The 22427-nt window shown below is 36.9% G+C and overlaps 2 protein-coding genes and 1 long non-coding RNA gene across 6 annotated transcripts in view; 2 read left to right on the plus strand and 1 right to left on the minus strand.

The window, feature by feature from the left end:
• Positions 1 to 22331, plus strand: part of LOC113649943 (natural killer cell receptor 2B4-like) — a 469259-nt gene extending 446928 nt beyond the window's left edge. Inside the window, exons 2-7 of the mRNA XM_047815864.1 lie at positions 19476 to 19645; positions 19727 to 20059; positions 20606 to 20893; positions 21267 to 21377; positions 21475 to 21542; positions 21636 to 22331. Coding sequence (XP_047671820.1) covers positions 19561 to 19645; positions 19727 to 20059; positions 20606 to 20893; positions 21267 to 21377; positions 21475 to 21542; positions 21636 to 21662 — 912 coding nt within the window. The 5' untranslated portion in view covers positions 19476 to 19560 and the 3' untranslated portion in view covers positions 21663 to 22331. The remainder of the gene's footprint in view (positions 1 to 19475; positions 19646 to 19726; positions 20060 to 20605; positions 20894 to 21266; positions 21378 to 21474; positions 21543 to 21635) is intronic.
• On the minus strand, positions 808 to 14352 carry LOC113649944 (natural killer cell receptor 2B4-like). Of its 4 annotated transcripts, none has more exons than XM_047815890.1 (6): positions 2447 to 3821; positions 2030 to 2365; positions 1482 to 1769; positions 1249 to 1361; positions 1085 to 1159; positions 808 to 958 (listed from the first exon to the last, which is right to left on the minus strand). In XM_047815890.1, exons 1-6 carry the CDS (start codon positions 2505 to 2507, stop codon positions 881 to 883), a joined length of 951 nt encoding a protein of 316 aa, XP_047671846.1. In that variant the 5' UTR covers positions 2508 to 3821; the 3' UTR covers positions 808 to 880. The 4 variants fall into 4 exon arrangements, with proteins under 4 accessions (XP_047671846.1, XP_047671844.1, XP_047671847.1 ...); XM_047815888.1 differs by lacking the exons at positions 2030 to 2365; positions 2447 to 3821 and adding exons at positions 13514 to 13849; positions 13931 to 14352 and having other exon boundaries at positions 813 to 958; XM_047815891.1 differs by lacking the exons at positions 2030 to 2365; positions 2447 to 3821 and adding exons at positions 13514 to 13849; positions 13931 to 14349 and having other exon boundaries at positions 813 to 958; positions 1249 to 1316.
• On the plus strand, positions 5003 to 7845 carry LOC125145148. The gene is made up of 5 exons (XR_007143472.1): positions 5003 to 5147; positions 6093 to 6266; positions 6344 to 6679; positions 7088 to 7375; positions 7749 to 7845. It is a non-coding gene; the product is annotated as an uncharacterized LOC125145148 (long non-coding RNA).
• Positions 22332 to 22427: the final 96 nt, after the last annotated feature.

A 22427-nucleotide genomic window follows, 5' to 3' on the forward strand; every position in this document is an offset into this window, starting at 1 on the left:
AGAAGAATAAAGACTAATGTTAGAGTCAGAGCAGAGACACAGAGGAGTCAGAGCTGAGGCACAGAGGAGTCACAGCAGAGACATGGAGGAGTCAAAGTTAGAGTCAGAGAAAACTCAGACCTAGTCAGAGTTTTGGAGTCAGACATCTTCTGACAGTCTGTACTGTAAACCCTCAGACTTCACTCTCATAAGTAACCCAAGCATCTTATGGAGACAGAGTACCCTGACAATAACTCTGACATCATCAACCTGCTCCATTCATCTTTTCTGTAGCTTTTTCAGCTTCTTTCAGTTGTGGGCTTTGGTTCATAGACAGCTCTCATTTTTAACAACAAACTCAGTCTTCACCTTTGAACTATTGAAGTAATCAATCTAAACACACAGGCACACACCTGAGCAACAAGAAGTACCTGTCAATCACCTGTATTGGTTCAAATAAAAGCTGCCATGACGTTTAACACATTTAGAAGTAAAGATCACAGGAAATGATCTGTGTCTCATAGGGTTAGGGTTAGAGTTAGGTGTCAGTGTCTTCAGTGGATAGCAAACAAACAAACAAACAAACAAATAATATTTACACATGCTCATGAGCAGGATTTGCTTTCTGATCTGCTACCACCTTGTGGTCACTGTTGGTATTGAACATAGCAGCAATAACAGTGTTACATAAATAAACTAATCACAAAACTCCTACTTGAAGAGTAAACTGTTTTTATTTGTAGTTTAATGAAGTACACAGATCACGAATGTTAATTATTTTTAATCCAAACTCTACAATTCAAACGTTATTAAATATAAATGAATTATAGATCAGTGACCTATAAAAGAAATTAATTAATTATCATGTAAAGTTCTTTTTGATAAATAAATATGTACTGAATTATGTCAGTGTCTCCACAGCTGAGTACATCACGAAGGTATTCAGCTCTTGACCATCTGGTATTCTGGACTTTTCTTCCTGTAAGACACAGCAGTATATTTCAGTATCTGAATCAGGTTGAGACTTTGTGATTTTTCTTTAAGGTTAAACTCACTAACACATTTCACATCATGATTATTTGAACAGTTTGATTTGTATGTTTACCTTTTTAACTCTCTCTGCACTGTGAGCTGTAATTGTCACCTCAGTGAAAGTCACTTCCTCAAGTTTCTTTAGGAGCTAAAGAGAAAAAATCAGATTAATTGTCTTGAACATGGGAAATGTACAAACTAAACTAAACACCGGAACAGAAAGATGCATTTTCTGACCTTGTTGTTTTTCCTTTTTAGCCAAATCCACACAAATCCTGTTAGTATTAGTAGCAGGAAAACTCCAGCTGATATCAGGACAGGAAGCAGTGAAGGAGAATCATCAGATTTGTCTATGAATATTATGACATAATCAACAATATATCTGACCAATCAGATCACTCCATCATGAATATTCACTATTCTTTTCTTAACTACAGAAAAGTGATGAGAGTTTAGACTCACTGACGTACCTGAGACGTCACAGAGCTGTGTGATGATGAGAGAAGTTGTTTTATTGCTGACAGGGTTTGCAGACACACAGATGTAAGTGTTAATGTCATTGTGTTGTATTTGAAGTGGGAGATTGAGGGGAACACTGAGATCTGTGTTATTGGTGATGGAGATTCTCTCATTCTCTCTGTACCAGGATAACTTCACATCTTCTCCATTCTCCACAGAACACAGGAGGAAACACGATTCTGTGGAAATCACACTTGGCTTTCCTCTTTCATTTATTATTACTGGAGTTGATACTGGAGCTAAAAACACAAACACATTAAATACTTTAGTCACATGAAGCAGAATGAAAGCCACTGTTCAATTCTACTTCTTATCTGCTCAGACGTTTAAACAGCAGGTCATCAGCAGAATTCTCACTCAGTGTAGAAGATCATTTTCCAGGCTTTTTTCACAGCTGTATTCCCAGTTTATTCCTCATGACTCCTAGGTGTCTCAGTGTGATTATGAACTTATGAGACTGAACACGGACATGAAGGAGACATGAAACACTTTTACTCACCATAAACACTGACACTGAAAGTCCTTGATGAGAGATGTTCAGTGATGATGTGTAACGAATAAACTCCAGAATCAGTTCTGCTGATGTTCCTGATGGTTAAAGCTCCACTAATTCTGTCCAGCTGCAGTCGCTCTTTAAATCTCTCACTGATGTCTGTAACAGTTTCTCCTTTAAACACCTGACTCTTCAATATCTTTTCCTCTATTTTCTCAGGTCCATAAAAACACTGAATACGAGCATCACTCTGAATCCTAGTTATCCCAGTATGGAGAGTTATAGTGGTTCCTTCCACTTCCTGCAGTGTGACCGTCTCGTCTCCAGCTTCACACAGTAAACCTGCATCACAGCTTCAGCTTCATCATTTCACTCACAAACTATACTGTGATGTGTGATTGTGAAGGAAAAACACAAACTTACAGCACAGCAGGAGAAGAAGAGTCCTGAGAGTCCTGATTTCTGCTACAATATTCACCAGCATTTCTGTTTCTCCACGACGTCATTATCAGTGAAGAACGTTGTGTTCAGTGCAGTTGTGTTGCTGCTGTTCACGACCTTCCCTTACTGTTAGTTTAGCGTCTTTACTGTCCCACATTCATCAGAGCGCTGGGCGGAAGTCCTGTCTCAGTGTGTTCAGTCTCTACACGCTCACTACACACTTTTCTCTCACCAATGGAGACGTGTGATTGGTATGAAACAACTTTTTTAGATCTATTTAGTGGAAATAAGGTTTAAAATTCTCTCCTCTTTGTTTGATTAAATTACATTTACAAGATCTAAGAATTCTAACAAGTAAGAGTGTAATTTCAGTAAAGTGCATTAGAACTGAAGACTGAAGTGATCATAAGTTTGTACACCCTCAGGGAGCCATGATGTCACAGGTTTCATTCTTACATGTGAAATTTTAAATGAGTATAATAATATTTTATATGATCTACTTCCAGAGATTTGTGTCTTTGCCTTAACATTTCGATTAGATTTTGCAGATTTTAGTACTTTAGAAATTTCACAGGCCTTGTGTAAAAGTATGAAGGAATGACTTTACAGTGTAGTCGTCCATCACCACTTCCCCTTTACTGTGTGAGATGGAGAGCTGAACACTGAGAACAAACCACAAACCTCTACAATAACTAGCACAACAGTCACTGTTTGTTATTTCTGTCCTCTGCTAATAGTTTTGTGTGTCTTTTGTGGTTGTTCATTAAAAACATGTGTGTTAAATGTGAATCTGTGTCTAATTAGCTGATCATTGTTTAGGTAAAAGGAAGGAAAAAACAGATTCTAAGGGAAACTTCTGGTTGACACTAAATAGTGCAAATAAATAATAAGCTTTGTTCAATATGATGAAGAAATGTCTTTAAATGACTCTCGTAGATCCGATTCACTTCAAAGATTCATTTAAAAAGATCCGTTTGTTTGGATTCAGCACGTGACTAGAAACTTCTGGAAGATTCGCAAATAAAATGCCTGGATGTCTGATCATGATTTACTTTATGCTCTGCTTCCACCTTGTGGTCAAACTCTGTATCTTACAAAGATGTGGGATTTCGGATCAAAATGCTGTGTGTACAAACATGGTTAATAGAAACTGTACCCTAGATGTGAGACAGGAATATTCCTGGGCTTTAGTAAGGACAGCCCTATAATCCACAGACAATAAATGTGTCTAAACACAGACTAGTGATATTTAATAAGCAGAACAGGGCTGAACAACAGACACTAACTGATGACGACGACTTAAAGATTAAGAATACAAAAACAAAAGACCTGATAGAGTGCAGGAGGGCCTGAGATTCATATCCTGGAACACAACAGAAGGGAAGTTATTATAGATGATAACGATGTGTCAAATAAAATTTACAGACAGTCGGCAGCCAAAAGTTTCCCAAATTTTTGACACTTGTCACATTCTAAGATCTGTAAAGTTTACTAAGTTTATTCAATGTCGACAGTCAGAGCTGGAGGCGTTTATCTATAACGTTAATCGGCGGAAAGCCACAAAGACGGCAACCAAAAGCAGTGAAATGTCACTATTCTTATTACCAGAGTTGTAGAACATACATAATATTAATGCAAACAATCCATTCAATACTAAATAAAAATAACATTTATTGATTTGGTTTTTGTCTTGTGAATATTAGTTTATTAATGACGTCATTCATTGGACACACAGTTTGTAGAGAATGCACACATACATGAACTGATCTGATTCAAAACTAGCATCATTACATCATGCATAAAATTTTGGTGTCCACTTTTGCCATTTTAAATAATACCATAACTTTTGGCTTACTATGTAGTCATATAATATATAATATAAAACTCTTCTTGTTTTAAATTCTCACTGAGGGCTAAAACCCCTAAAGATGAAACCCTAGAACTGCCCCTGGGCTGATAAGTGTCAGGCTCGACTAAGAACTGAGACGCGCTTGATTCCTGCCCGTTTCCATAGAGACAGCGGTGCGGACTGATACATTTTGGGCGCTGCGGCTTATTAAATATATGATAAATAGTGCAAAAGTTTTTCTGCGTGAGAAATACGATGTGTGGCGGGAAAGCGTGATAAAAGACCGGAATGCGTGACTGTCACTCTCAATGCGTGACACTTGACAGCCCTGTTATTATTATGACAAACATATTTATAGTGGATAATGTCAACTAATAAAAGTTACAGAGTGAATAAGAACATTATCAGTATTATTATCAATGCGTATTTTCTCACATATGCTTTATCTTAATTATAATTTAAAGGTTTAAAATAATATAATAATTTAATAATCACAATCACAATTAAACCGCACAAACGAGAAAAAAAATCACAAGTCGACTGTTAAATCTAGACTTTCGAATCAAATATAATGTCAAATAAAAGCACAAAAACTATAAAACACTGCAGTAGTAGTATGGACTTACCGGCAGGACGCTGATAGAATGCGCATGCGCAGAAGGGTTGGGTCGGATATAATGACGAATAGGGTGATTTGACAGAACACAGTGAGACCGCATAGAAAGGAGGAGGAAGAGAACAAAACGGATGAACTGATGCTCCACGGGAATAAAGAATGCAATGTCATGATTTAACGACAACTTTCCCAGCATTGAGCACCAAGATCACAGTGAGGTAAAGTGCATTGCTCTGTTTATTTACACTATATAATATATATATACACTATACTATATATATATATGATCCTTTATGGAGGAACTGCACGCACCTATCAGCAAACAGCAGCCTTTAGTCAAGTCAAGATGCTTTTATTGTCATATCTGTGTGAGAGAGATGTGGGGGACTAGTGGTTAAGGTGTTGGGCTCAGTCGGAAGGTTGTGAGTTCGATTCCTAAGTCCACCAAGCTGCCACTTAAACCTCAATTGCTCAGTTGTATAAAAATAAGATAAAATGTAAGTCGCTCTGGATAAGTGTGTCTGCTAAATGCTTTTTTTCTGTATTGTCTTGTCCTGCACTGGCTTGTTTGTCTTGTCCCACACTGTGTACACCAGGTTGTACAGATACACTTTATGTATCTAGGACTTACTTACTAAGTCCTTATAGCCCTGTCTTTTTTTAATGTAGCTTCATGATCCTGGAGAAACGTTGTCTCATGTCACTGTGTACTGTAACAGATATATATGGTTGTAATGACAATAAAAGCTTCTTGACTCTTAATTGTACTCTTTGCACTTCTGGTAGATGCCAAAATGCAATTCATTGTTGTGTACCTGTGCTATACAATGACAATAAAGGTCTGTCTGTCTGTCTGTCTGTCTGTCTGTCTGTCTGTCTGTGTTTCAGTCTATCCATCCAGCTCATCAAAAGTAAAATATGTGTGTGTTTGACCTGCCGAGCATTTCTAACATGATTTTATCTGTAGTTTTGTTCCCTTCTCATATATGAGAAGTCCTGTATGGGTTTGTTCTCTCTATGCTGAGGAAGACATTTAATTTAGCCAGTTAACATGTCACTTTTTTGAAGTGAAAGTAAATATTAAATGTATAAGTAAACTTAAACTAGTACAAATTGTGCTGCAAATCCTGCAGCTGATGTAGGTTTCATGTTTGTTTCCTCAGGTTAAAATCCATTTGGTGAATTGTGAACATCAGAACATCAGCTGATGTTGATGAACTTCATCAATCCCAAAGTTCTTTAGTGACGATGATGTTCAGGGCAATGGGACAAATCCTGGTGAAAATTGTAGCAGAAATCAGGACTCTCAGGACTCTTCTTCTCCTGCTGTGCTGTAGGTTTGTGTTTTTCCTTCACAATCACACATCACAGTATAGTTTGTGAGTGAAATGATGAAGCTGAAGCTGTGATGCAGGTTTACTGTGTGAAGCTGGAGACGAGACGGTCACACTGCAGGAAGTGGAAGGAACCACTATAACTCTCCATACTGGGATAACTGGGATTCAGAGGGATGCGCAGATTCTGTGGATTTATCGACCTGAGAAAGCAGAGGAAAATATATTGATTAGTGACCTGTTTAAAGGAGAAACTGTTACAGACTTCAGAGAGAGATTTAAAGAGCGACTGCAGCTGGACAGAATCAGTGGAGCTTTAACCATCAGGAACATCAGCAGAACTGATTCTGGAGTTTATTTATTAAAAGCCATCACTGGACGTGTCTCATCTAGGACTTTCAGTGTCAGTGTTTATGGTGAGTAAAAGTGTTTCATGTCTCCTTCATGTCTGTGTTCAGTCTCATAACTTCATCATTAATAATAATAATAATAAAAAAAGAAATACAACCTGTATGAAATAAATATTGATGTTGATTTGGTGAAGTAAAGAGATTTATGGAGTCTCCAGTGTCAGTACTTTGTAACAAAATTTCTGTTGTATAAAAGAAATAAAACACTTGGGGATGTGCTGCTGTTATAGGAAAATAATCTTCAGGGTGAAACAGTAACCCTGCTACATCACAGCTTTCTACTGGCATCATGGGTGTAGAAATAATCCTGAAGTCCTGGGAAATTATTTTCTATATTGAGTGGGAATTCTGTTAATGATTAAAGATGCATTCTGCTTCATGTGACTAAAGTATTTAATGTGTTTGTGTTTTTAGCTCCAGTATCAACTCCAGTAATAATAAATGAAAGAGGAAAGCGAAGTGTGATTTCCACAGAGTCGTGTTTCCTCCTGTGTTCTGTGGAGAATGGAGAAGATGTGAAGTTATCCTGGTACAGAGAGAATGAGAGAATCTCCATCACCAATAACACAGATCTCAGTGTTCCCCTCAATCTCCCACTTCAAATACAACACAATGACACTAACACTTACATCTGTGTGTCTGCAAACCCTGTCAGCAATAAAACAACTTCTCTCATCATCACACAGCTCTGTGACGTCTCAGGTACGTCAGTGAGTCTAAACTCTCATCACTTTACTGTAGTTAAGAAAAGAATAATGAATATTCATGATGGAGTGAGACAGAGGTGAATAAACACTTTCCCGGTTTAATCTTTAGTGTTTTTACTCTTCAGATTGTTCAGATATAGTAAATACTTCATCAGTACTTCAGTGATCTGTAGTTTACTTCAGCACAGGTCTTAGTGTGTGTTGTATAAACTCTGTGATAGACTTTTATGTTATACATCAACACATGATCTATATTTTTATAACAACTACAAACTTATTGAAGGAACTGATATTAAATTTCTGTACTAATCTTTTCTTTTTTAAATAATAAATTGATTACATTTATGATTATATCTTAATCTGTACAGATGATCGTCCACCTTTACTGCTTGCTGCTCTGATATCTGTTGGACTTTTTGTGTTATTAATTATAATATTAATAATTTTGGGGATTCGGCTGAAAAATAAAGGCACGAAAGGCAAGTAATGAATCTTTCTGTTCATGTGTTTAGTTCAGTTTTTATATTTGTTCAGTTCAGTAACATTTAATCTGATTATTTTATCTTCATTTTCAGAAATTCCTGATGGACTGACTTACGCTGATGTTAATGATGTTACGCTGATGTACGCTGATATTAAAGCTCACAGTGCAGAGAGAGATAAAGAGGTAAAGTTGTGGGGAAAATAATTTGGAGTGATAAAGTCTCCTCCTGATTCAGATAGTGAAATATACTGCTGTGTTACAGGAAGAAGACTCCATTAACGGATGTTGATATAGAGACATATATAGAGAGAGACCCTGTGGTGTATTCAGACGTGAGGAGATCCAAATAATTCAACACATCAATACATTATATAAAATATGGATGTATTTGCACTTCTCATGTTCTGTCATACGTCAGAGTGACGCACTCGAATTGAAGCTTTCTTCACTTTATCTTCAATTTATTTTCACTTTATCTTCACTTTATCTTCGCTTTCTTCACTTTATCTTCAATTTATCTTCACCTGCTCATAGACATGGATAATTGACTAGTGTTGCTGTGAATGACCAGAGACAGAGTATATACCCCTCTCACCCCGAGAGCACGGCCAGATTTGCCCTCTTAACTGGACACCTTGATGATGAAGATACAGGAGCACTTTTTGTGTCTGGTTCCTCTCAAGTCTCAGGTTGTTTTTCCTTCCCTCTGCTGCCTTAGATCAAGATGGCGGCGCGTACACATCGCGGCTCAGCATCCCTCCAGATTTGCCGTATTTGTGCTTATTTACACACTATTCTTCTGCGTGCTTGCGCGATTTTGTCATGCGAGCATATCATTCAACAGACAGTCACTTTTTGATATTGGTCACATCTGCACAAGCTCTGTTTTGGACTTTATTTTCACATTTGACCAGATACCACCAGAGCTCACAAGGAAGCCGCAACACAGCGAGCCCTTTATCCCGACCAGACGTGTCGCAGCGCCGACGCAGAGACCGAAAGCAAAGACGGGGAAAACGTGGAGGACCTCGGGTTATGGTGTTGACAATCACCACTGTATTGTCACTTTTCTTCTGTGTTTTGCACTATTTTGCACCACTTTAATCTCATGCATCCTTGCACCACCCAAAAACTATCATTACACTTCTGTATGTTCATCCATATTTATTCTGTCTTTTCTGTGTATATATACAGTATATACAGTAGATGTATAAATTCATAATGACATTCCTTTTGTACAGCTATATCTGTTATACCACTTCATGCTGTATCATACTTATATAAAAACCACACTATATTTACCCTTATTCAGTTACATGTACATATTACTACACCTTCTGTATAACCTCATACCCTTAAATAAGCTATCTATGCACGTCTGGTTAGATGCTAACTACATTTCATTGGCTCTGTACATGCACAATGACAAAGTTGAATCTAATCTAATCTAATTACTTGTGTAATATGGTTCAAATATATATAATATAATGCCTTCCTGAATGTTTACAAACTAAAGTGCAATTCTGTAAAAATTGCTGCTTCCACCAAATTCAGTATTTTACACAACACTAAAAATGTGCTGATATTTTATATTGTTACGTCCTTTTTTATGTTTGTTCTCTGTTTTGGGAGGTGTTTGTGTTTCTGTGCAGGATGAACACCGATTGGTTACTGAAGGTTACCTGGTGCCACGCCCTGCCTGGTCAGCTGACTCCCTGCAGCCTATAAAAGCCTCCACCACCTCTTCCTGCTTTAGCTTTTTGGCTCACTTGCTGTGTTTGTGTTACTTGTTTGCTGCTAGTTAGTATTGTGTGTGAGTTGTCTGTGATATTAGTGTGTTTAGACATTCCTGTTAATGTTGATTATTGCCTGTTCTTTTGGGAATTTAAAGGGTACAACAATGAGTTGTTTCTGTTAGTTATTTTGGCCTTGTCGGCTCCTGAAGACATAAACCCAGTTGTACATGTGAAATTTGTTATTCTCATTAAAAATATTGTTCATCCCATTACCTCTGTTTCCTCGTACCCTTTCATGTTGCTCCTTCACCCCTAGTCGGGGCGTAACAACATGCAGATTTTATTACATTTGCCTGTGAAAGTTCATGGAGACACTGACTGATTACTGCTGAGAGCCATGAATGTATCCTGTATAATTCAGCAAAACCAACAAGTTTGATTTAATGAAACTGTACATTCAAAACTCAAAGATCATGTAGAGTTAGATACTGTAATGTCTATATAATAAAAATGGAACAGTGAATAAATCGTGTTATAGACACTGAACGTAGCTGTATAAATGACATCAGCACGATCACCTGAACACATTAACACTACAAAGCTCTTACAGTAGGAGCACATAGATGTCCTTATATATGAATTACTCTGATTTATTTAGAATTCCAGCATGAGGTTATTTTGACTTTAACACACACTCACTTGGTTACGGCAAAGATTTTAAATAAACACTAAAAATATTTTATACATATTTAACATTTATACATTATAAATATTATACATTATACATTAGAAATAGCGTTTGTTTCTATTTTTTCAACTCTTCATATACAGTGAGCTTATAAATATAAAAACAGAGTAAGAGTATATAAAGAGTCAGAGTCACAGAGGAGTCACATAGGAGTCTGAGCAGATAGAGGAGTAACACACACACCAGAGTGGAGTCACAGAGAAGACTAAAGCTAATGTTAGAGAGGAGTCAGAGCAGAGACAGAGAGAAGTAAGAGCAAAGACACAGAGGAGTCAGAGTTAGAGTCAGAGCTGATTCTGAAATTATTGAAATTTTGTGTATTGTTCCAGGGACAAAAGGGGGGAATTGTGGTGGAAATTTTTAATCTTAAGATGTTCATAAGGCTTTGCTCTTCTGTGCTTGTGCCCTGTGTGCATCATGACCAGAGACTGACATCGTCATCAGCAGGTTTTGTTAAGATTATGACAAGGGCAGTAGGGACTGGGGACGAGTTGTCCATAAACAATGTCCAATAGGTCCTCTAGAAGACCTTGGCTTGGTCAGATTAGCTTGGTCAGGAGGTGCATGAGGTAATGTTGAGCCAATGATTGATGATGTTTTGCTTTTACATATCTTCTGTTCTTCTTGAGTTCTGTCTATAAAACCTTGATGTTTGATGTGATCAATGACCTTGGCCCTTCATCTCTCATGCTACATGAGGAGTGTTGGGTCCTGCTGCACAGCCGAGCACAATAAATTGTATACATTTTTTTTTACTCTTGCTCGTGTCTACCGGTGTTATACTTTATTCTTTAAATCTCTCGAACCTCAGAACTTCCACAAAACCTGAGACCCAGAGGTGTCAGAGCAGAGTTACAGAGGAGTCAGAGCAGAGACACAGGGGAGTCAGAGCTGAGTCAGAGAGAAGTCAGAGCAGAGACACACAGAAGTCAGAGCAAAGACACAGAGTCAGAGTTAGAGACAGAGAAGAGACATAGGAGTCAGAGCAGAGACACTGAGGAGTCAGAGCTGAGACTCAGAAGAGTCAGAGTAGAGACACAGAGGAGTCAGAGTTAGAGTCAGAGAAAACTCAGATCCAGTCAGAGTTTTGGAGTCAGATATCTGATGGAGACAGAGTACCCTGACTAACAGCTGTAATAAACACACACACACACACACACACACACACACACACACACACACACACACACACACACACACACACACACACACACGATCTGTGTTTTGTTTGTGAGTGATTTCGTGAACAAAGCCTCATTTTTGCCTTAATCTAATCTCGAGATGTCCTTAAACTCTTTAAAGTCGATAACACTTAATATTTGGTTACAGATCCCTCACCTGCAATAACTCTGACATCATCAACCTGGTACATTCATCTTTTCTGTAGCTTTTCCTGCCTTGTTTTTCAGCTTCTTTCAGTTGTTGGCTTTGGTTAATAGACAGCTCTCATTTTTAACAACAAACTCAGTCTTCACCTATGAACTATTGAAGTAATCAATCTAAACACACAGACACACACCTGAGCAACAAGAAGTACCTGTCAATCACCTGTATTAGTCACACTGTTTCTGATCAACTGAAAAGTGAGAGGGTTCAAATAAAAGCTGCCATGATGTTTAACATGTTTAGAAGTAAATATCACAGGAAATGATCTGTGTCTCATAGGGTTAGGGTTAGAGTTAGGTGTCAGTGTCTTCAGTGGATAGCAAACAAACAAACAAACAAACAAACAGAAATAATATTTAAACATGCTCATGATCAGGATTTGCGTTCTGATCTGCTACCACCTTGTGGTCACTGTTGGTATTGAACATAGCAGCAACAACAGTGTTACATAAATAAACTAATCACAAAACTCTTACTTGAAGAATAAACTGTTTTTATTTATAGTTTAATGAAGTACACAGATCGAGAATGTTAATTATTTTTAATCGAAACTCCACGATTCTTAGATCAGTGACCTATAAAATAAATTGATTAATTATCATTTAATCTTCTTTTTGATAAATAAGTATGTACAGAATTATGTCAGTGTCTCCACAGCTGAGTACATCACGAAGATATTCAGCTCTTGACCATCTGTTATTCTGAACTTTTCTTCCTGTAAAACACAGCAGTATATTTCAGTATCTGAATCAGGTTGAGACTTAGTGATTTTTCTTTAAGGTTAAACTCACTAACACATTTCACATCATGATTATTTGAACAGTTTGATTTGGATGTTTACCTTTTTAACTCTCTCTGCACTGTGAGCTGTAATTGTCACCTCAGTGAAAGTCACGTCCTCAAGTTTCTTTAGGAGCTAAAGAGAAAAAATCAGATTCATTGTCTTGAACATGGGAAATGTACAAACTAAACTAAACACCGGAACAGAAAGATGCATTTTCTGACCTTGTTGTGTTTTCTTTTTAGCCAAACCCACACAAATCCTGTTAGTATTAGTAGCAGGAAAACTCCATATGATATCAGGACAGGAAGCAGTGAAGGAGAATCATCAGATTTGTCTGTGTATACATATCAACAGTATATCTGACCAATCAGATCACTCCATCATGAATATTCATTATTCTTTTCTTAACTACAGTAAAGTGATGAGAGTTTAGACTCACTGACGTACCTGAGACGTCACAGAGCTGTGTGATGTTGAGAGAAGTTGTTTTATTGCTGACAGGGTTTGCAGACACACAGATGTAAGTGTTAGTGTCATTGTGTTGTATTTGAAGTGGGAGATTGAGGGGAACACTGAGATCTGTGTTATTGGTGATGGAGATTCTCTCATTCTCTCTGTACCAGGATAACTTCACATCTTCTCCATTCTCCACAGAACACAGGAGGAAACACGACTCTGTGGAAATCACACTTCGCTTTCCTCTTTCATTTATTATTACTGGAGTTGATACTGGAGCTAAAAACACAAACACATTAAATACTTTAGTCACATGAAGCAGAATGAAAGCCACTGTTTAATTCTACTTCTTATCTGCTCAGACATTTAAACAGCAGGTCATCAGCAGAATTCTCACTCAGTGTAGAAGATCATTTTCCAGGTTTTTTTCACAGCCGGATTCCCAGTTTATTCCTCATGACTCCTAGGTGTCTCAGTGTAATTATGAAGTTATGAGACTGAACACAGACATGAAGGAGACATGAAACACTTTTACTCACCATAAACACTGACACTGAAAGTCCTAGATGAGAGACGTCCAGTGATGACTTGTAATAAATAAACTCCAGAATCAGTTCTGCTGATGTTCCTGATGGTTAAAGCTCCACTGATTCTGTCCAGCTGCAGTCGCTCTTTAAATCTCTCACTGATGTCTGTAACAGTTTCTCCTTTAAACACCTGACTAATCAATATCTTTTCCTCTGCTTTCTCAGGTCCATAAAACCAAACAATATGAGCATCACTCTGAATCCCAGTTATCCCAGTATGGAGAGTTATAGTGGTTCCTTCCACTTCCTGCAGTGTGACCGTCTCGTCTCCAGCTTCACACAGTAAACCTGCATCACAGCTTCAGCTTCATCATTTCACTCACAAACTATACTGTGATGTGTGATTGTGAAGGAAAAACACAAACTTACAGCACAGCAGGAGAAGAAGAGTCCTGAGAGTCCTGATTTCTGCTACAATATTCACCAGCATGTTCCTGTTTCTCCTCGACGTCATTATCAGTGAAGAACTTTGTGTTCAGTGCAGTTGTGTTGCTGCTGTTCACGACCTTCCCTTACTGTTAGTTTAGCGTCTTTACTGTCCCACATTCATCAGAGTGCTGGGCGGAAGTCCTGTCTCAGTGTGTTCAGTCTCTACACGCTCACTACACACTTTTCTCTCACCAATGGAGACGTGTGATTGGTATGAAACAACTTTTTTAGATCTATTTAGTGGAAATAAGGTTTTAAATTCTCTCCTTTTTGACTGATTAAATTACATTTACAAGATCTAAGAATTCTAACAAGTTAGAGTGTAATTTCAGTAAAGTTTATAAGAACTGAAGACTGAAGTGATCATAAGTTTGTACACCCTCAGGTTTCATTCTTACATGTGAAATATTAAATGAGTATAATAATATTTTATTTGATCTACATCTGGAGATTTGTGTCTTTGCCTTAACATTTCGATTAGATTCTGCAGATTTTAGTACTTTAGAAATTTCACAGGTCTTGTGTAAAAGTATGAAGTTATGATTTTACAGTGTAGTCGTCCATCACCACTTCCCCTTTACTGTGTGAGATGGAGAGCTGAACACTGAGAACAAACCACAAACCTCTACAATAACTAGAACAACTGTCACTCTGTTATTTCTGTTCTCTGCTAATAGTTCTGTGTGTCTTTGGTATGGGGTCAGAATTGTTTCGTTATTCTGAATAAATACACTATGATCCACAAATAAATATAAAGAGTTTCACAAATATTTTTACAAATTTCACAAAAAGAAATGAAATTCACAAATAAATAAAATGGGATTTGCAAATAAAAAAAATATTTATAAATTGTATTTATTTGTGAATGTCTTCCTGCTCATTAGTGAATCGCGTTCTGTGCATTTGTGGATTTGAAACATTTCTAACGTCAAGACGTGCACAAGAATCCACATATAGGTGACTCCGCCCACCGTCTACTCCAGCCAATCGGACAACGGTCTCGTGGCGCTGACCAATCGTGGCACGGTCTACCTCAAACCAATCACGTTCTGATTTACTCGCACTATCACAGTGTAATATGTACTGCAAAATACGATAAAAAAAAAAAAAAAAAAAACATTAGTCGCAGATTCGAGCCCAATCTGGTCACCCTGTATGGACTGTAGCAGCACTAAGAGTTAGTTCAATTCTGCTTTCTTTGGAAACGATTTCAGCATCATCAATGGGTCCAGTGGTAGTGTGAAGAGCGAGTAAATCAGAACGTGATTGGCTGGAGTAGACGGTGGGCGGAGTCACCTATTTGTGGATTCTTGTGCACGTCTTGACGTTAGAAATGTTTTAAATCCACAAATGCACAGAACGCGATTCACTAATGAGCAGGAAGCAATTCGCAAATAAATACAATTTATAAATATTTTTTTTATTTGCAAATCCCATTTTATTTATTTGTGAATTTCATTTCTTTTTGTGAAATTTGTAAAAATATTTGTGAAACTCTTTATATTTATTTGTGGATCATAGTGTATTTATTCAGAATAACGAAACAATTCTGACCCCATACTTTGGTGGTTGTTCATTAAGAACGTGTTAAATGTGAATCTGTGTCTAATTAGCTGATCATTGTTTAGGTAAAAGGAAGGAAAAAACAGATTCTAAGGGAAACTTCTGGTTGACACCAAATAGTGCAAATAAATAATAAGCTTTGTTCAATATGATGAAGAAATGTCTTTAAATGACTCTTGTAGATCCGATTCCAAACAAACGATGTGTTACAGACAACATAATAAATGAACATTTTAACAGGAAATATTCAAAATCAAAATGGTCATTACCCAGTAAGAGAAAGGCGAGTTGTAAAATACCCAGTGGATTATGAGACTGATGATGTCCCTAATGTGAGCATTGATTATTGTTACAGGGCAGTATGTGGTGTTCCCCAAACCTATAGGGAGGCCCTAATGTCACCTGAGGGCCCTGAATGAGAGTGTGTAATGAAGGAGGACATCGACTCACTTAAAGAAAATTTGAGCTGACTTCTTTACCAGTAGGCAGGAAGACAGTGGAGGGAAAATGGGTATAAAATGCAGATACAAGATAAATCTTTAAAGCTAGATACAGTATGTACAAAGGGCTTCATGCATGTGAAATGTACCTGAATACACTCCAGATTCTGACTTTTTGACACTTGTCACATTCCAAGATCTGTAAAGTTTACAAAGTTTATCTCATCTCTAAACCATTACAAACAAGAAAGAAAGAAAGAAAGAAAGAAAGAAGCAAATAAACAAACAAAAAAAAAAAACACATACCCAGTTTTTTCAATGTCAACTGTCATGAAAACCTGTAAAATCTGGAAGATATTTTCAATTCAGTTTAATTGTATAGCACTTTTAACAACTTTACAGAAGTATGGAAACAGAAGAGAGAGAAAAAAGAAATACATAGAAGAAGAAGAAGAAGAAGAAGAAGAAGAAGAAGAAGAAGAAGAAGAAGAAGAAGAAGAAAAATAAATAAGTAAATTTATACAATTGAAGTTTAAAATTAATTTAAAAAGATTAACTTAAAATTTTAAATAATGTATATTTATCCCTATAACTAATGAGCAATCCGGAGCTGTTCACAAGGAAAAACTCCCTGAGATGATATGAGGAAGAAACCTTGAGAGGAACCAGACTGGAACAGAGAGGAACCTCATCGTCATTTGGGTGAAGATACAGTATGGCATTTCTTGTTTTATTGATACCAGTGTGTTCTCCAATTGGAGAAGTATAAATTATTTAAGGACTTCCTTCTCTTCCTCTCTGATTTTAACCACTCGTCTTCTCCCAGAACAGAGAGCTCCATCTATATCACATTATAGCAGGTTATTTATCATTAATTTTATCATTATTATAGATTTCCTCCCACTTCTATTTTCCATAGCTCTAAACATACAGATTTAATATTACAAATAATATATCAATAAGATAATATCACAGATATTAAGATAATATTAAGATAATAAGATAATATATCAATATGTCAATAAGAACATTATCAGTATTATTATCAATGCGTATTTTCTCACGTGCTTTATCTTAACAATAATAAAAAAAGGTTTAAAATAATATAATAATTTAATAATCACAATTAAACCACCACAAACAATAAAAGTCGACTTTTAAATGTAGTCTTTCTAATCAAATATAATGTCGAATAAAAGCACAAAAACTATAAAACACTGATAAATCCTCAAGTCATTAGCAGTAGTAGAACAGACTTATGGGCTGGACGCTAAGATGGACTGCACATGCGCAGAAAGCTTGGGTCAGATATCAGATATCATGACGCATAGGATACTCAAATATTCGATAGAACACTCAAACCGTAAACAAAGGAGGGGAAGAGAACAAAATGGATGAGTTCCTGTGCTACAGGATTAAGGAATGTAATGACAACATTCCCATCAGCATCATTCAGCACTAAGGTCACAGTGAGGTAAAGTGCATTACTGTTTATTTACACTATAATGGTCCTTTATGGAGGAACTGCTCGTATACTGCATATATATATATATATATATATATATATATATATATATATATATATATATATATGTATATTTATATGTATATATATAGCATCACACCTTGTTATTTAGCCAGATGTCTTTAAATGTTAATCACGGTCACGTAGACCTTGTCTTGTTATTGTTACAATTGTTATCAGTCAACTGGTCACTTTAAATGGTGATCGTGGTCATGTTAACCCTTTGTTCGTGATGATCCCTGATGTCCTGCTGCCACTCCCATATTTATAATTGAATCAAGTTTATACGTTTAGAGTCCTAACCGTATTACCTTATGATACTTAGGAATGAGCTCTTTTAGATATGTACCTTGGAGTGGAATTTGGGTGCAATTTCTGTAATTTCTTACAGTATATATATATATATATATATATATATATATATATATATATATATATAGAGAGAGAGAGAGAGAGAGAGAGAGAGAGAGAGAGAGAGAGAGAGAGGAACTGCACACACCTATCAGCAAACAGCAGCCTTTAGTCAAGTCAAGATGCTTTTATTGTCATATCTGTGTGAGAGTCCAATGTGGACTGTGAAACAAACATGTTCCTGCTATAGAGATGAAATGTCTCTCTCTGGACACACCTTTACTGTCCTCACTGCTGATTTCACCCGTTTGATCAGTGGTGTGTATTTGGGTAGCATGATAAAATGCTGTCCTGGGATGTGGGGGACTAGTGGTTAAGGTGTTGGCCTATCAGTCGGAAGGTTGTGAGTTTGATTCCTAAGTCCACCAAGCTGCCACTTAACCCTCAATTGCTCAGTTGTATAAAAATGAGATCAAATGTAATTTGCTCTGGATAAGTTTGTCTGCTAAATGCTGTAAATGCATGAAAAAAGAGAGGTGTTTAGACTGACCCAAGTGGGGGAGGGGAATGGCCGTGTTTATATAAGAGTATATATACATCACACAAACTCTTCACCCTCCTGCAATCTGGAAAAAGGTACCGAAGCATTCAGGCCTCACGACCAGACTGTGTAACAGTTTCTTTTCACAAGCCATCAGACTCCTTAATAACTGCAACTGAACTGAGCACAACACACACACACACACACACACACACACACACACACACACACACACACACACACACACACATCACCTGTATGGACTGCACAGACCTACACCAAATACACACACTTCCACTATATATCCATCAAACTGTTTACATGATGTTTTTGCACACTTTTTGCCCTTTGTACACACCGTCTCACATTTCAGGCATTTGCTGGTTTGCACAATCCTTTACATTATCTCATGTAACTGCTGCTATAACACTGCGTTCATTCTAGTATATAGTATATATAGTATAACACCATATTGTTTAACATACAGTATTTACACTGGCGCTGTTTCTGTTTATTGTCTTTTTTTTTGTATTGTCTTTTGTCCTGCACTGTCTTGTCTGTCTTGTTTGTCTTGTCCCACACTGTGTACACCAGGTTGTACAGATACACTTTATGTATCTAGGACTAACTTACTAAGTCCTTATAGCCCTGTCTTTTTTTAATGTAGCTTCATGATCCTGGAGAAACGTTGTCTCATGTCACTGTGTACTGTAACAGATATATATGGTTGTAATGACAATAAAAGCTTCTTGACTCTTAATTGTACTCTTTGTACTTCTGTTATATGCCATCCATCCATCCAGCTCATCAAAAGTAAAAGATGTGTCTGTTTGACCTGCCGAGCATTTCTAACATGAGTTTATCTGTAGTTTCGTTCCCTTCTCATATATGAGAAGTCCTGTATGGGTTTGTTCTCTCTATGCTGAGGAAGACATTTAATTTAGCCAGTTAACATGTCACTTTTTTGAAGTGAAAGTAAATATTAAATGTATAAGTAAACTTAAACTAGTAAAAATTGTGCTGCAAATCCTGCAGCTGATGTAGGTTTCATGTTTGTTTCCTCAGGTTAAGGTCCATTTGGTGAATTGTGAACATCAGAACAGCAGCTGATGTTGATGAACTACATCGATCCCAAAGTTCTTTAGTGACGATGATGTTCAGGGCAATGGGACAAATCCTGGTGAATATTGTAGCAGAAATCAGGACTCTCAGGACTCTTCTTCTCCTGCTGTGCTGTAAGTTTGTGTTTTTCCTTCACAATCACACATCACAGTATAGTTTGTGAGTGAAATGATGAAGCTGAAGCTGTGATGCAGGTTTACTGTGTGAAGCTGGAGACGAGACGGTCACACTGCAGGAAGTGGAAGGAACCACTATAACTCTCCATACTGGGATAACTGGGATTCAGAGGGATGCTCAGATTCAGTGGTTTTATGGACCTGAGAAACTAGAGGAAAAGATATTAAACAGTTATGTGTATAAAGGAGAAACTGTTACAGACATCAGTGAGAGATTTAAAGAGCGACTGCAGCTGGACAGAATCAGTGGAGCTTTAACCATCAGGAACATCAGCAGAACTGATTCTGGAGTTTATTTATTACAAGTCAATGGACGTCTCTTATCTAGGACTTTCAGTGTCAGTGTTTATGGTGAGTAAAAGTGTTTCATGTCTCCTTCATGTCTGTGTTCAGTCTCATAACTTCATCATTAATAAAAAAAATAAATACAACTTGTATTAAATAAATATTGATGTTGATTTGGTGAAGTAAAGAGATTTATGGAAGGAGTCTCCAGTGTCAGTGCTTTGTAACAGCCAGAGGTAAAGCTGTAATTTTTAGTTTTACAGCTGTAAGTTTTTTATCTCTTCAGGACAAAAGTGTTTTTTTCACTGTAATTAAATGTGACTTTAAACAAATAATCAGATTTTCATTATAAATTAAAAAGTACATGTTTGGGTAAATTTCTGTTGTATAAAAGTAATAAAACACTTGGGGATGTGCTGCTGTTATAGGGAAATAATCTTCAGGGTGAAACAGTAACCCTGCTACATCACAGCTTTCTACTGGCATCATGGGTGTAGAAATAATCCTGAAGTCCTGGGAAATTATTTTCTACATTGAGTGGGAATTCTGTTAATGATTAAAGATGCATTCTGCTTCATGTGACTAAAGTATTTAATGTGTTTGTGTTTTTAGCTCCAGTATCAACTCCAGTAATAATAAATGAAAGAGGAAACCGAAGTGTGATTTCCACAGAGTCGTGTTTCCTCCTGTGTTCTGTGGAGAATGGAGAAGATGTGAAGTTATCCTGGTACAGAGAGAATGAGAGAATCTCCATCACCAATAACACAGATCTCAGTGTTCCCCTCAATCTCCCACTTCAAATACAACACAATGACATTAACACTTACATCTGTGTGTCTGCAAACCCTGTCAGCAATAAAACAACTTCTCTCATCATCACACAGCTCTGTGACGTCTCAGGTACGTCAGTGAGTCTAAACTCTCATCACTTTACTGTAGTTAAGAAAAGAATAATGAATATTCATGATGGAGTGAGACAGAGGTGAATAAACACTTTCCCGGTTTAATCTTTAGTGTTTTTACTCTTCAGATTGTTCAGATATAGTAAATACTTCATCAGTACTTCAGTGATCTGTAGTTTACTTCAGCACAGGTCTTAGTGTGTGTTGTATAAACTCTGTGATAGACTTTTATGTTATACATCAACACATGATCTATATTTTTATAACAACTACAAACTTATTGAAGTAACTGATATAAAATTTTTGTACTATTCCTTTCTTTTTTAAATAATAAATTGCTTACATTTATGATTATATCTTAATCTGTACAGATGATCGTCCACCTTTACTGCTTGCTGCTCTGATATCTGTTGGACTTTTTGTGTTATTAATTATAATATTAATAAATTTGTGGATTCGGCTGAAAAAGAAAAAAACAAAAGGCAAGTAATGAATCTTTCTGTTCATGTGTTTAGTTCAGTTTTTATATTTGTTCAGTTCAGTAACATTTAATCTGATTATTTTTTTCTTTATTTACAGAAAATCCTGATGTACTGACTTACGCTGATGTGAATATTAAAGCTCACAGTGCAGAGAGAGATAAAGAGGTAAAGTTGTGGGGAAAATAATTAGGTATAAAATAACAGTAGTGATAAAGTCTCCTCCTGATACAGATAGTAAAATATACTGCTGTGTTACAGGAAGAAAACCACAGTAACGGATGTTGAAATAGAGAGAGACCCTGTGGTGTATTCAGCCGTGAGGAGATCCAAATAATACAACACATCACTATATGATATAAAATATGCATGTTTTTGCACTTCTTGTGTTCTGTCATAGGTCAGAGTGACGCACTCGAAAGAAAGCTTTCTTCACTTTATCTTCATGTTATCTTCACTTTATCTTCACATGCTCATAGACATGGACAATTGACTAGTGTTGCTGTGAATGACCAGAGACAGAGTATATGCCCCTCTCACCCCGAGAGCACGGCCAGATTTGCCCTGTAAATTGGACACCTTGATGATGAATATACAGGAGCACTTTTTGTGTCTGGTTCCTCTCAAGTTTATTGCGGATATGTCTTAGACCCTGCTCTGAAGTTTTATGCTATTACTTTTCTACGTGATCGGAATTCCGGCATTCCCGGTACGGAAGCTCAAAGTGGCCTTTTTCCCCATAGACTTCCATTATAAAACTTTCAGGTTTATAACTCGGCAAGTTTACGAGTGATTTACACCGAACTTGGACAGGTTCTTTAGGACCTTAGTCCGGACAAAGTTTTATTTCGGAGTTCCGACGGAATTTTCGGTTTTGCTGTAGTCGACGATCGAAAATCCCATAGACTCGAATGGGGAATTCTGAAAATTCCTCTAAGCTCTCACACACACAGCGTGCACAGAGCTCAGGCACGGCTTCTCTCTCTGTGTTCTATGCAGTATAATAATAAGTAGAATCCCATAATGACTGTAGAATTGACATGAAATGTCCAA

This window comes from Tachysurus fulvidraco, chromosome 7, assembly GCF_022655615.1.
Source record: "Tachysurus fulvidraco isolate hzauxx_2018 chromosome 7, HZAU_PFXX_2.0, whole genome shotgun sequence".
NCBI classification, from domain to species: domain Eukaryota; kingdom Metazoa; phylum Chordata; class Actinopteri; order Siluriformes; family Bagridae; genus Tachysurus; species Tachysurus fulvidraco.

Excerpts from the sequence above, each read along its gene's own strand:
- LOC113649944 (XM_047815888.1), bottom strand. The coding sequence starts at position 14,015 with ATGACGTCGAGGAGAAACAGGAACATGCTGGTGAATATTGTAGCAGAA. Across the intron at positions 13,850-13,930 it reads TCTTCTTCTCCTGCTGTGCT|GTTTACTGTGTGAAGCTGGA; the intron begins GTAAGTTTGTGT and ends GCTGTGATGCAG. Across the intron at positions 959-1,084 it reads GTGCAGAGAGAGTTAAAAAG|GAAGAAAAGTCCAGAATACC; the intron begins GTAAACATACAA and ends TGTGTCTTACAG.